Source organism: Pinus tabuliformis, chromosome 2_2, assembly GCF_031772625.1.
Source record: "Pinus tabuliformis cultivar Carrire ecotype Pingquan chromosome 2_2, CPIR1, whole genome shotgun sequence".
In the NCBI taxonomy this organism is placed as follows: domain Eukaryota; kingdom Viridiplantae; phylum Streptophyta; class Pinopsida; order Pinales; family Pinaceae; genus Pinus; species Pinus tabuliformis.
In genome coordinates, this window is record NC_142300.1 from 1,156,464,219 (window position 1) to 1,156,478,274 (window position 14,056).

At 41.3% G+C, this 14,056-nt stretch overlaps 1 protein-coding gene across 1 annotated transcript; it reads left to right on the forward strand.

The window, feature by feature from the left end:
• Positions 1–208: 208 nt before the first annotated feature.
• Positions 209–2,657, forward strand: LOC149197505 (uncharacterized). Its single transcript, XM_089408711.1, has 4 exons — positions 209–359; positions 635–876; positions 1,159–1,497; positions 1,842–2,657. The coding sequence occupies exons 1-4, from the start codon at positions 209–211 to the stop codon at positions 2,655–2,657; spliced, it is 1,548 nt and encodes a 515-aa protein (XP_089264837.1).
• Positions 2,658–14,056: the final 11,399 nt, after the last annotated feature.

Consider the following 14,056-nt stretch of genomic DNA (forward strand, 5'->3'; position numbering starts at 1 on the left):
CGCATAGGTTTCAAATCCCTCACAGTAAATCCAAACAAGCATGTAATTAATATGAATTATAATAAATGTGCAGGGGAGCGCTGGCGATCATGAACTTCTAGGGTTTGAGTCAGACCTGCGAACGACAGTCCTGCACAGATCTCGTTTTCCTGTTTCTGTTCAGCTTTGAGGACTCAACGCAACACGACAAAGGCACAGTTCACAAGCAATGGATTCCCCTCAGGGGGAGGATAGGGTGCCTCCCCCCATTACCGATGAAGATGTCAGGAAAGAACACCAGGACGATGCTGAACTATTTCCAAACACTCCGCCGGACAACACAAACAAGCATGACACACCCAGGGCGATGTCGGCCACATGTAAGCCTGTAGCGGCTGAAAGACCAAAGATTGAACTCCCAAGCCATCGGATCAATAATCAGATCCAGTACATGAAGGATCATGCGCTGATTGGAAAATTTATAGGCTTCTGGCCCACAGAGAAAGTGCTGCATGGATGGATAGTGGTCAAATGGAAACCAAAAGGGCACATTACCCTGCAGTTGGGGCCTAAAGGATTCTTTACAGCGATTTTCAACTGTATAGAAGACCGAAACAGATTCCTCGATGGACGACCGTATTTTTCAATGCTGCAGGTTTATATCTGAGAGATTGGATAGAGCGATTCAATCCTGACAAAGAGGATTTAAGTTGGGCACCAGTGTGGATTCGCCTCTATTCCCTTCCTCTGGAGTACTGGGATGAGGATTCGCCGCAAGACATTGGGAATGGCTTAGGGGAGTTCATTAAAATCGCAGAGGAGATGAAACTCAAGCGATACACCTCCTATGCCCGAATTTGTGTCTACATGCATCTCAGCAAAGCTCTTCCAGATGCGGTAAGTCTTTACCATGATGATTTTGAATGGATACAATCAATAGATTATGAGCATGTTCCATTCCGTTGTAGGAAATGCCATGCCCTTGGCCATCTCTTTCGAGACTTCCCTTCAAACCTAAAAGACTCGAACCCCTCCATTGCCGCTAAATCTGACTCGGATGGCTTCACCAAGGTCACCAACCGTAAAAAGAATCACAAGAAACCCTCAGCTAGCCTTAAAAAGCCTGCATCTAATACCTCAATGCCTTCCATGAGCAACAACTTTGAGATCTTGAATCAGACAGAACAAAACATCCATGAAATCCCTGACCACTCGAAGGATATCCCCAAGATGACCCTGCTCTCCACCCCTTCTAGCTCCAAGATTACCCAAAAATCTGCACCGTCCACAGATCCTACCTCGGCTGGCCCAAGTCTTTCACTGAAATGGAATACTCAAGGTATGGAGGTTGACAATATGCAACAGGAAATCATGAATGTAGTAGAAACAGTAGCAGAAAGAAGCGGGATCCAACACATGGAAGAGGAGCCAAAAAGCTTTGATATATTGGGATTAGAGATAGCTTGTAAGAAAAAGGAATACGACAAAATCCCAGAGAGGCAACTGGAAAGCTTAGAAGTAATCCTGTCCAGAGCACAGCAGCAAAGATCTTTAGGCATCCAACCTGGGAATCATTGGGATGGTAAAAATACTATTAAAGACAATAAAAAAAGAGGCAGGAAAACCGATCTATAGAGAACCATTCGAGTTGGGGAAATGCTAGTAGAATCAGGAAGATATTCCAAGCTTACAAAGTATTACAACCCCCTTCCTAGCAGTGCACCATGAAGCTTATCTCATGGAATATAAGAGGGCTAAACAACCTTGGGAAATACAGACTGATAAAAAACATGATTCAAATGGAGAAACCCCAAATTTTTTTCATACAAGAAACCAAATGTAACACTACAATCCTGGACCAGACACTTGCAAAAGCGTGGCCGGGTAGCAAAGCAGCAGCAGTGGATGCTTTTGGCACTTCAGGAGGACTGGCCATAATCTGGGATGAACAAGCTATCACGCTTAATAATATTCATGCGAGTAAGCATTTTATACAAGCCACCTTCCATATAACAGGGACAAATGTACATGGTCATATAACTAATGTCTACTTCCCCCAGGAAGCAATGAGCAAGATTGACATTCTGAACACATTAGCTTTGATCAACTCAGAAAGAACCTATCCAATCTGGATTACAGGAGGAGACTTTAATATGATAACAAGGTTGGAGGAAAAAAGAGGGGGCAGGGCCAGATTGGACAATGAAAGCATGCACTTCAAAAACTTCATTCAAGATAACTGTTTCATAGACATGGCAGCCAACAATGGTGTATATACTTGGAATAATAAACGAACAGGAGCACATCAAATTGCTTCAAGATTGGATCGATTCCTGCTCTCGGATAATGCAATCCACGTAGGTGGGGACTTCACAGCGTCGATCTTACCAATCACAGGTTCAAATCATTGGCCTATTGTGCTTCAATGGCAGTGGCCGGGTAATGCCACTCGAAGGCCTTTCCGCTTCGAGTCTTTTTGGATGCTGCATCCAGATTTCAACAATCTGATTCAGACAGTCTGGAAAAACTTCAAACCCCCAGATGGTACCAAAATGTATCAGTTCCAGCAAAAACTCAAAAATCTCAAGAACAACATTAAGCAATGGAATCAAAATACCTTTGGCAATATCTTTCAGGCTCAACATGGACTAGATCAAGAAATGAAACAACTACAGTAGAGGATCATCATGGAAGGGCAGTCTGAAGAAACCTCAGAGTTGGAAAAGCACCTGCAAGTACAATTATCTGAAAGAGATAAGCAAGAGGAAATACTTTGGAAGCAAAAATCAAGAATCAGATGGCTCAAAGAGGGTGAAAGAAACACAAAGTTCTTCCATCGCACTACCATCAAAAGAAGAATGCATAACAACATCACCAATATTCAGAATCTGCAGGGGGATTGGTTGGAAAAACATGAGGACATTGAACAAGAGTTCATTACCCATTTCAAGAAGGTACACCAGGAACCTCAGATTGATAGACGGCAGGCTATTGAGAAAATAACCAAGAATATTCCTAAAATCATAACTGAGGAACATAATCAGCTCCTCCTTAGGCCAATCTCTTTACAAGAAGTGGAGGACATCGTTCGACATCTCAAAGAAGGAAAAGCGCCTGACCCCGATGGTTTTACTTCTAATTTCTTTGACAGATTTTGGGATCTTATCAAAGACGAGGTCTGGCAAGTCGTGGAGGAATCCAGAACTAGTAAATGGTTGCTTCCTTCCCTGAATGAAACCTTTCTAGCTCTCATCCCCAAGGAAGATCACTCACAGACTCTGGAAAAATTCAGGCCCATTTCTCTATGTAACGTCATTTACAAAATCATCTCCAAAGTAATTGCTTCCAGATTAAAACCTCTGCTCCCACTCCTCATATCTCCTGAGCAATCTGGTTATGTGGAAGGAAGGCAAATCACGGATGGAATCATACTCACTCATGAAATTATACACTCATTGAAGCAATTCAAAAAGGCAGGTATGCTCCTAAAAATCAATCTTTCTAAAGCTTTTAATAGTTTAAGCTGGAATTATATACACAAAATGCTGATAGCCTTTGGCTTCTCCCCTCCCTGGGTTAGATGGGTCATGAGTCTTATTTCCTCTTCCTTCTTCTCCATTCTAATCAATGGGATCCCCTCCTCTCCCTTCCGCCCCTCCAGAGGCATCAGGCAAGGTGATCCCCTCTCCCCTTTCCTCTTCGTTTTAATGGTGGAAGGACTGGGACATTCCATCAAAGAAGTGCTTCATTCCTAGCATCTAAGAGGTCTTTCCTTCCCCAACTCTTCGGTCTTCACCCACCAACAATTTGTGGATGACAATATGCTATTTGGCCATCCCTTAGTTCAGGAAGCTCTCAAATTAAAAACCATTTTGTCTGACTTTTCGGATGCCTCCGGGGCTTGCATTAACAAGACCAAATCCCAGATCTTCTTCTTTCACACCCCGGCTACAACCAAAGCATCTATTGCTCGAATCCTGGGTTTTTCAATAGCTACTCTTCCCTCCAAATACCTGGGAGCTCCCATGACAGACTCTGCTTTAAAGCATTCTTCTTGGAAATCACTTTTGGAAAAATTAGAAGCTCGCCTTTCTTCCTGGACTTACCGGGCACTAAATATGGCCAGCCGTTTAGTCCTAATCAAAGTCGTGCTGCAATCCATGCCGCTCTACCTTTTCTCAGTCATGGCAGCTCCAAAATGGGTCCTCAAAGAAATTAGAAATCTCCAAAGAAATTTCTTGTGGGGAAACACAAGCCAAAAGAGAAAATGGGCTCTGGTAAAATGGGACACCGTTTGCCTCCCAAAAATATATGGAGGTACTGGGCTTCGTGATCCTCAGCATAGTAATGCAGTCATGGGAGCTCGCATCTGGTGGAAATGGATCTCGGAGCCACATACTCCCTGGGCTAACCTTTGGACAGCGAAATATGCCAATAACCGACCAGAGGATGATTTAATCAGACTCACAGAAGTAGGATCAGGTTCTCTCATCTGGAACGCCGCCAAACAACACAAGGACTTAATACAGTAGCACAGCTTCTGGGAAATAAGGGATGGTAGTAGTGCCCGGTTTTGGGTAGACTCCTGGCAGCAAAGACCTAAGTTGAAAGATCAAATCACCATGGATACAGGCAATGGATAAGATCAGATCACATTATCAGGCAAGGCACTCAACTCACCAAGGATTGTCTGGAAACAGAGCTCTCAACCAGGCAAATCTGCTACTCTGATAAAAGGGATAAAATCAGATGGGGTTATGAAGAAAAAGGAACATTCTCTACACAAGAAGCCTACAAATTGACAATAAGAACTCCAATAATCAAAGATCCACTTTGGAACAAAGTTTGGGCCCCCGCCATTTGGCCAAAAGTCTCCACTTTCCTCTAGCTGTTATGCCACAATAAAATTCTCACTTGGGACAACCTACGGAAAAGAAGCTTTTATGGGCCTTCTATGTGTCCCAATTGCAAAATGGCGGAAGAAACCATCGAGCACCTATTCAATTCTTGCCCACTGGCAAATGGACTCTGGGAAAAAGTAAGCTTTAGATGTCAAAAGGAAGGATGAGGCAAGGAGAATATCTCTAACACTCTCCGTTCCTGGGCAAACAATCCTTACAAAAGCAAACTGTTAAATGCCCTATGGAAACTAATCCCAGGATTCCTCATGTGGAATGTTTGGAAAGAAAGGAATCGTCGCATCTTCAAGGACCGAGCCTCCTCCTTAGAAGTTCTATGGAATAATACAGGTCAAAACCTTCAAGAAACCTTGATGCTTCAAGCCTGGTCAGAAGAAGATTATCCAGCCATCCCTCAAGAACAGACTATCTGGGCAAACTGGAACCTTCCATGGAATAGTACACATACAAAACATAGCAAAACTTCCTCACAAGAAAATACCGACGACAGATGGACCCCTCCGCCCCTGCACATGATTCAACTCAACTTTGATGGGGCATCTAAAGGTAATCCAGGTAAAGTAGGATATGGAGGAGTTTTCAGAGATCACAAAGGCGTTCTGCTTCTATCCTATTTCGGCTCAATTGGTTGGGATACAAATAACTCGGCGGAATTAGAAGGGCTATGGCAGGGACTTTTCCTTGCTCAGCTCCATGCTTTTTGTGTTTACATGCATGGCTATTTTTTTGTGTTTACCAATTTGAATAATGGGAATTTCAATCTTATTCATGGATAAATTTAGAATGGAAAATATAAAATTAAGTTATAATTAAGAATGAAAAAATGTAGAATTAAGTTATAAATAAGAATTAAATGTGTATATTTTTTTGTTTGAATAATTATATATTGATTTTAATAACATATTTATATAACTATGTTTAATTTTCAATATGTAAATAGGTTTTAATAAATTTAAAATCATTCGAAATAATAGATGAAGATGAGTTAAATTTATTTTGTCTAAGGAAAAATGGAACCTCTCTATGGGGATTACCCTTACTTGTACCAAGAGAGACATACCAAACCTTTTTTGTCTCACCAAAGTTAGGACACTAGCACATCAGTTTGTTACAATAATCTCAAATGAAATGACTTAATTTGGATAGCAAGCTACTTGAGTAGGTAGGGGGCAACACAAATTCAACTACCCATTTAATTTTCTCCACCATTTGACCTAAACAAAACCACCCCATGACACTAGAACAACTAATACCTAGCAACCAATGACCTAAGATACAATCCCTTTTCCAGTTCCTGACACAACAAAATATAGAGCATAACCCATAACAAAACTTGCCTACCCAAAACACGATAGTACCCAAGGCGCAACTCAAATAGCACATACCAAAACACACCAAGACCCAAGATAGAGTAAAAGAGATACAAAAGTTCCAGATACACTTAACAAGTTAGGGCTGAAAAATATGCACACCTAGAAATAATTGTCTAGAAAATTCTAGACAAAGATCTCTGCTCCTACTTAAGAAATTCACAAGAAAATTCCACGCTAGGAAAGCTCCCTTACTCCCTTACTTAGAAAGTACGCTCCACGAGGTCGAAGAATAACCCTTGGCTCTCGTATTCACCTCACAAGATGAACCACCAACTCTACACTCCATGGCCAAAGACCGATTCCAAGGTTTTAATTGCATGCTCCATGCGAGGCTAATGTCGTGTATCTACCACATTAATTGGAAGATTAATTGCCCAAGGGTGGTGGGCACGACAACCAGATGTCGTCCTTTCTAAATTAACATCCCCAACGGGGGAAACTATATATTTTAATTAAAAATATGATTTTTTTTTTTTTTGAAGAAATTAAATAACGAAAATAAAAACTATTTTCTAAATCTAAAAAAATCAATAAATTTTAATTAGGGCAAAAAAATAGGGTGATTTTAAATACAAATTTAAAAGAAATAAAGAAGAAAAAAAGTAAAATATAATGATTTTTAAAAAATTAGTTGAAAAACAAATGATACAACAAATAGAACCTAAAGTATACTTATATTCTAAAAATAAAAAATTAATTAAAAAGAAAAATATTATTTTTCTATTTTCTATTTTTTTGTGGGGTAAAAGGTGATAAAAACATATATTAAAAAAAAAAAATTAAAATATAAATTAATAAAAAAAATAAAAATCCTAAAGTAAAAAGAAAAAAATTAAAGGAGTTGTCTATAATGCGACTTTTTGGAGATTCCGGTGACGGAATACGGCGGAAAAAATTGAGGTTAAATGCTGATTTGTATTATTTAAAATGGTTTTTTAACTGCATATTTGGATTCAACACCCTGAAAAACCCCTGGGACGCTTTGATTGTGCAGAAACTAGCTATCAAACTTGTGATTCCAATAAATTGCTGCTAGATTTTGACCGGAAAAACCCACCGGAAAAGCTTCCAAAAAGTCTCATTATAGACAACTGCAAAATTAAAAAGTAGAAGAAAATTGGGATATATATATATATATATATATATATATATATATATATATATATATATATATAATTAAAATTAAAAACATATTTAATTAAAAATATGAAAAGGAAAATAATAGTTAAAAAAATATAAAAATGTTTGGAAAAAAAACAAAAAATTATAAATAAATTAATAAAATACAATTTAATTAGAAAAAAGAGACATTAAAAAAGAAAAAGAAAAAAAGAAAAATGTTTTATAAACTTTGTGGGAAATGGGGAGATCCCATAGAGATAGCTTGGGATATATTGCTTCTTGTTTGCGTAAGTGGATTTTGGAAATATGGGGGTAGGTACTCAATGAACTACCATCTATGGTGATGTTCTCTCGTAGCTGGTTTGCGCTACGCTTTCAACACCCTGAGTTCATCCCATGGGTATTATCAAAATACTAGCATATTGAATTTGCTCTGGTTCTGCTTAAATGTTGGAGTCCACTCTTCGATCCAGAGCGCGAACACTTGGGGGTTGGTCCTATTTGGGTGTGTCTTCCGGGATTACCACTTCACTTCTAGTCAGAAGATGTATTTAAGAGAATTGGGAATGCACTAGGTACATACTTGGAGTATGACAAATCCTATATTGTCATTGGGAACATGGTTATGGTGTGTATCTTAGTGCACCTGGACACAAGAGAGGGTCTAGAGGAGAACCTGCAAATTCAATAGAGAAAAACATGTCGTGTTGAAATTTTATATTATGAAGGTGTCCCCTATCGATGCCATAGGTGCCACAAAATTGGGTACCTATACAAGGATTTCCCTCTTCTTGCTTCTAGCTCTACTTCAGTGGCTCGCCCAGAACATGTTTTTGCTGACAATTCAACTGATATGCGCAGCAAGGGACCTACTCAGCCTCAGGACCGCCCATCGATGATTGTTCCACTAGCCCGTGAAGCTCGCATGGAGACTGTTCGCCCCCCATCCCCACGTATTACCAGATCTCGTGTGGTTGCGGTGACGACTGCCTCTAATGCGGGTACTTCTTCCTCTTCACCCTCTCTTAATTATGTTATTTTATCTGAATGCATACCATGTGTTTCTCAATGCACTTCTGCACTTGCATTTTGTCCTCCCTCTGTTTTGTGTTCACTGGCTCCCTCCATGCCTACTTTTTCCCCCTTCCCCCCCCCCTCCATTCTGAATGTACCGATTGCAACCTCCCTATGGCCTGATTGCAACCTCCCTGGTGTAATAGAAGGACTGGAGATGTTGCGTTCTCCAGATGGTTGGACAAATTCTTAGTCAAGGACTCTCTAATGGACCATCTCTCTCTATATCGTCAATGGGTGGGATTTGGGGGATTGTCTGATCACTCGCCCATTTATCTAAAATTTGCTTGTGCTGACCACAAACCTAAGGCACCATTTAAATTCAATTCTACCTGGCTCAAGGATGAGGGATACTTGAATTTGGTTACTAAGCATTGGAATACCTACACTCCTTCACCCGGCCAATCAATATCTTAAGTCTTTGCCAAAAAAATGCTCTCCCTTAAGCAAAAAACTATTGATTGGGCCAGGGAAAAAAGACATAAGGATGAACATACATTGAAAGACACTGAAGTGGAGCTTGCCAATCTGGTGGACTGGGATGGTCATGGTTTTGTCTCCATTGAGGCCAAAGAATGACTCATCAAATTAGAAGTGGATCGAAATAGAATTTTGAAGGATCGTGAGGAAACCTGGAGACTTCGGAGTCGTGCCATTTGGCTACAGGCGGGGGATGAAAATACAAATTTTTACCATTATTTTGTAAATGGACGTCGGGTCACCAATACCATTTGGCATCTGGTGGACGATGCGGGTTCATAGGCAAATACCTTTCACCAATTAGCTACTCTCAGTACTTCCCATTTTAGTCGGCTATTCAGAGCTTCACAGGATGCAAATCTTGCTGAGATCATCAAGGTGGCAGGTCTTTTCCCTAGATTTGTGAATCAAGAAGTGGAAGAGGACCTTCTACTTCCTGTTACTATGGGGGAACTGGAAGGCACCCTTAAATGGTTCAAGAAGGATAAAAGCCCTGGACCAGATGGCTGGTCGATTGAATTTTACCTTGCTTTCTTTGATATTTTGGGGAACGACCTCCTTCAGGTCATTGAAGAATTCCAGATGGGGGGGCGTATGTATGATGCATTTAACTCTACTTTTATTGCTCTGATCCCCAAATCTGATGATCCACAAACATTTAATGATTTCCGACCTATTTCACTTTGCAACTGCATCTATAAGATTATTGCCAAGATCATAGCTAACCATATAAAACCCATATTATCTGAGTTCATATCCCCAGAGAAATTTGCATTTATTGAACACAGGCAGATCCATGAAGCAATCAGCACTACACAAGAGGTCCTTCATTCCATCAAAATTAAGAGACTCAAAGGTATGATTCTCAAGATTGATTTGGCTAAGGCATTTGATCGTACCAGTTGGCTCTACTTAAGGATGCTATTGACTCACCTGGGGTTTCATTTACCTTTCATTCAATGGATTATGTGTTGTATTACTAATGTATCTTATAGTGTCCTTATTAATGGCTCTGCATCATCATTCTTTCATGTTGAGAGAGGTCTCAGACAAGGTTGTCCCCTCTCACCTCTTTTTTTCTTATTGGTCATGGAAGGACTGAGCCGTCACATTGCTGTGGAAAAAAGATAGGGAAAACTGATGGGCATCAAGATCACAAATAATTGCATACTTACCCACCTTCTATTTGTTGATGATATTCTCATTTTTCTGAATGGATCTTTGGGGGACACAACTGCTTTCTCCTCTGTTTTTTGATCTTTCTGCTTTGCCACTGGCATGGACTACAATCATCACAGATCCAAACTATCTGCTACGGGATGCACTCCTAATGAAATTCTCTCTTCTCAACAATGCTTCCCTTTTACCTTTCTTCCCTTTGAAGAAGGTCTCAAATATTTGAGATTTCGTCTAAAGTCTACAAAATACAAGATTGTATATTGGGTTAGGCTGGGGGCTAAAATCGAAAGGAGACTGAATATTTGGCACCATAGATGGCTCTCCAAGGTAGGCAGACTCGTCCTCATCAAATTGGTTTTGGAAGCTACTCTGGTATATTGGATGTCACTTGCTTGGATATCGAAAGGTATCCTTAGAAGAATACAACAACTGTGTTGTAGATTCATTTGGATGGAGAAAACATGAAGGGAACATATTTTCTTGAGCTAGATGGCCTAATCTTTCTCTTCCCAAAAAATGGGGTGGATGGGGTATGAAAAATATAGATATTTTTGCAAGTGCCCTGGCATCCAAATTGGAATGGAATGTCCTCACCTCTAGGAATATTTTGGCAGAGGTGGTCACCCAGAAGTATATCTCCCCTATCCATCCCCTCAACTGGATCTGCCTTCCCTCCTGGGACAGATTAAATATTTCAACGGTTTGGAGGGTGGTCCTAAACTCGCTTGTATATATCAGGGATGGATTGACTTGGAAGATTGGCAATGGAAATCTGGTTCACATTGGTTTGGACCCATGGACTAGTTGTGGGAATGCACATCAAGTTCCCCCAGATCTGATACACTATCTCTCGACTACAAGTTTCTCTAAACTAACCCATATTTCTGATCAGAGAAACAATAACATCTCCAGACAAGCCAAGAAATCTTCTGGAATTTTGGGCATCCCTCCCATCTGGCATGCCATATGGCTATCATATTGTTGACGGTGCTGGACCTGCCAACATTTAAGGGATCACCTCGGTATGAAGTCCCAACTAGACCTCACACATTTGGTGTGGGAGTCCAATCCGGTATGATGGCCTGGTTGCCATTGTCTTAAGGATTTGCCTCAACTCTTGCTTGTCAACACAGGAGAGTCATTTGCTTTTCCTTTGAGAAGTGAGTTTCACGTGCCTGGTGAATGCTAGTGTACTTGTGTCAATGGTTCTTTCACTGTAAAGGGAGAAGGTAAGAATGAGTCCCAAGTTGGTGTGGATGAAGTCCCAACTCGGCTAGGAACACACAACACAACAAGATGTGCACAGATTCTAGAGGAGAAGTCCACACGGATGCGGAAATCACAACACACAAGGTAAGATAACACGTGAAACACCCAATTGATGAGTTCGTACGAGTGCAATGGTTGTTAAAACAATATTTATGTAAAATTTCTATCTGATGTCTGGGGAGATAGCCACCAAAGGTGAGACAACTTTAACAACATATACAATGAATTTCCATTAACAGGTTATGTATTACAACAAGTGAAATAGTTCAAGTGTTCAACACCAGTTAAAGCAACATGCATTACAAGTGTTCAAGATTAGTCTTACAACATTTACAATACATGTGTGAAAACTTGTTGGCCTGTTAGCAGGCTTCTGAATTAAGTGAAATTTCGAAGACACATCGTTACACCATACATCACTAACCCCGTGAGCAAGGAATTGGAGCCACTACTTACTACTCAAAGAAAAGATTATAGACTCTCTTGGCTATGTGGGAGGAGCTGAAGTAAAAATTCCTTTGCATGTACAAATGAGGGGGTATTTATAGCCAAGGGTGAAACTGACCCTTGTGGTTGTTCGACTACCCTCATGCCTATTTGACTTCCATGAATTTTCGACTTTTACACGACTCTTAGTACAAAAATTGGGTCTCTTGGACTTCCATGTCACATTACATTGATTGATAGCATAGCCCATAGTATAGATGCGGGTGATGTGACTCATGACATGAATCGACATGACAGTGTTGGTACATTCATGTTGCTGCTGGAGTGCATGTCGAGCTACAATGCTGCTAGGTGATGGATATTTTCATCCTGTAGCACAACTTCACCTCCGTAGGGAAAAGTGCGCAGAGTCTTTGATCGTCTTTGGTTATCTTGATGATGCTTTGGCATGTTGTTCCTTGCTTACATGTTGGAAGGTTTGACAGGCTCATATGTTTGCAAAAGGTGCAGGTTCGTCTGTTCGTTCTTCCGTGAGCGCATCTTACATGTTTTCTCATCCGTTCATCCGTGAACACATGATCCAGGTGGATATTGGTGGCCACCTGCCAGGTCCACCTGGACCCCCACCATTGTCTTTCTCAGCATTTTCAGTTTCCTTAATTGTAGCACAGTTTACTATTTTTAGCAGTTTTTCGGGTCCTGAACTTCCGGAGCCGTTTTGAGGCCCTAAACGACGTTTTTTTGGAATTCTGGGGCGACCGAGCCCTATGTTACCCCCCAAAGTGGTAGTACTCGAATAGATCTTTCTAACGAGCTATCGTACGCGTCAAACGGAGATTGTATGCCAAAGTTACGACCCCGGGAAATTGATGTACCAATTTACCCAAACGGGGCCCACAATTTGGCATTTCATCTTCTAGGGTTAGGTTTCGGTATGTGAAGGGTTTTCCATTGTTTCTCAACAATAAATAGGCCTTCGAGCCTCATTGTAATACAGTTCAGAACAGTTCAGAGGCATGTAGCCATCACATCTCTTCTCAGAGATAAGCTACCATCGCCCTAGCTAGTTTATTGCCATTTCTGTTTGTAAGCATATTTCAGTATTTTCCACTAATGAAATGAAGTATTATTTCCGCTACATCTTTGTGTATATGGTTATCTCTGTAATTTGTTGCGTTCCTGTTTAAATCCGGATCAGTGGTATCAGAGCGGTCTGCTTTTTCTCTGTTTTTCTTTGCATGTCCCCAACAAGGTCGGGATATAAGGAGTTAGGGCTTGAACTGGTTGAACCTTTGCAAGACCAGCCTCGCAAATCCCGACGGCCTCCCATGGCGGACGAGAAGAAAGACGAGGGGGCAGGAGATCCCATCAAAATCTTGCTCGAAGAAGCGCTCGAGCGACAACGGAACGCGATGATGGACAGCTTTGCGCAGATCCTTCAGCGGCTACCCAGAAGCGGCGCATCGGCTTCCAGTAGCTCCTCTGGAAATGCCACACCCTTTAAGGTACAAGTTAATTTTGAAATCCCCATATTCGAGGGTCAGATAGACGCCGATGCCGTAGATAAATGGTTAAATCTGCTAGAGGGTTATTTTTCTGTTCATGAATTTTCGAGTCGGGAAAAGATTGTTTTTGCTCTTCTCAAAGCAGCCCCCCACGTCAAGGACTGGTGGGAAACCTACTGCGAGCAGAAGGATGAAAGTACTGGCTCACTATTTTCAGCCGCACCCACCTGGGATTCGTTCCGGGATGCCATCAAGGAGCAGTACTACCCTGTCGGAAGCTATGAGGATGAATACATAAAGTGGACCACGCTGCGGCAGGGAAGGGACCAAGACGTGCCGGAGTTCACCAATCTTTTCCATACCCTTCGCACAAAGTTGGGTATCAAGGATTCGGAGCAACATTTGATACTCAAATACCGTGGCTGCCTGCACAAGTACATCCAGGAAGAAATACAGTTCTTAAACATCCCCTCGCTCGGCGCAGCATACCGGTATGCTGTCAAGGTCAAGCAGAAGTTTAAACAAAAGAAGCGAGACTTTGGATCTGCGAATCCAAAGCAGGGGAAAGGTGCCCCTAAACCACAGAACAAAGGACAAAGCCAAGGCGGGACAGCCCAAGACAACCAGCCGAAGCTGCAAGCAAAGAGCAACGCCGCGAAGCCGAGAAAGGACACTGGAAAATGGTGCGAGTTCCATAAGAGCTCCACTC

Bases quoted from the DNA above. Each gene is read 5' to 3' on its own strand.
- LOC149197505 (XM_089408711.1), top strand. From the start codon at position 209: ATGGATTCCCCTCAGGGGGAGGATAGGGTGCCTCCCCCCATTACCGAT. The intron at 360-634 runs GTAAGCCTGTAG...TCAATGCTGCAG, and splicing joins CAGGGCGATGTCGGCCACAT to GTTTATATCTGAGAGATTGG. The intron at 877-1,158 runs GTAAGTCTTTAC...ATCTTGAATCAG, and splicing joins GCAAAGCTCTTCCAGATGCG to ACAGAACAAAACATCCATGA.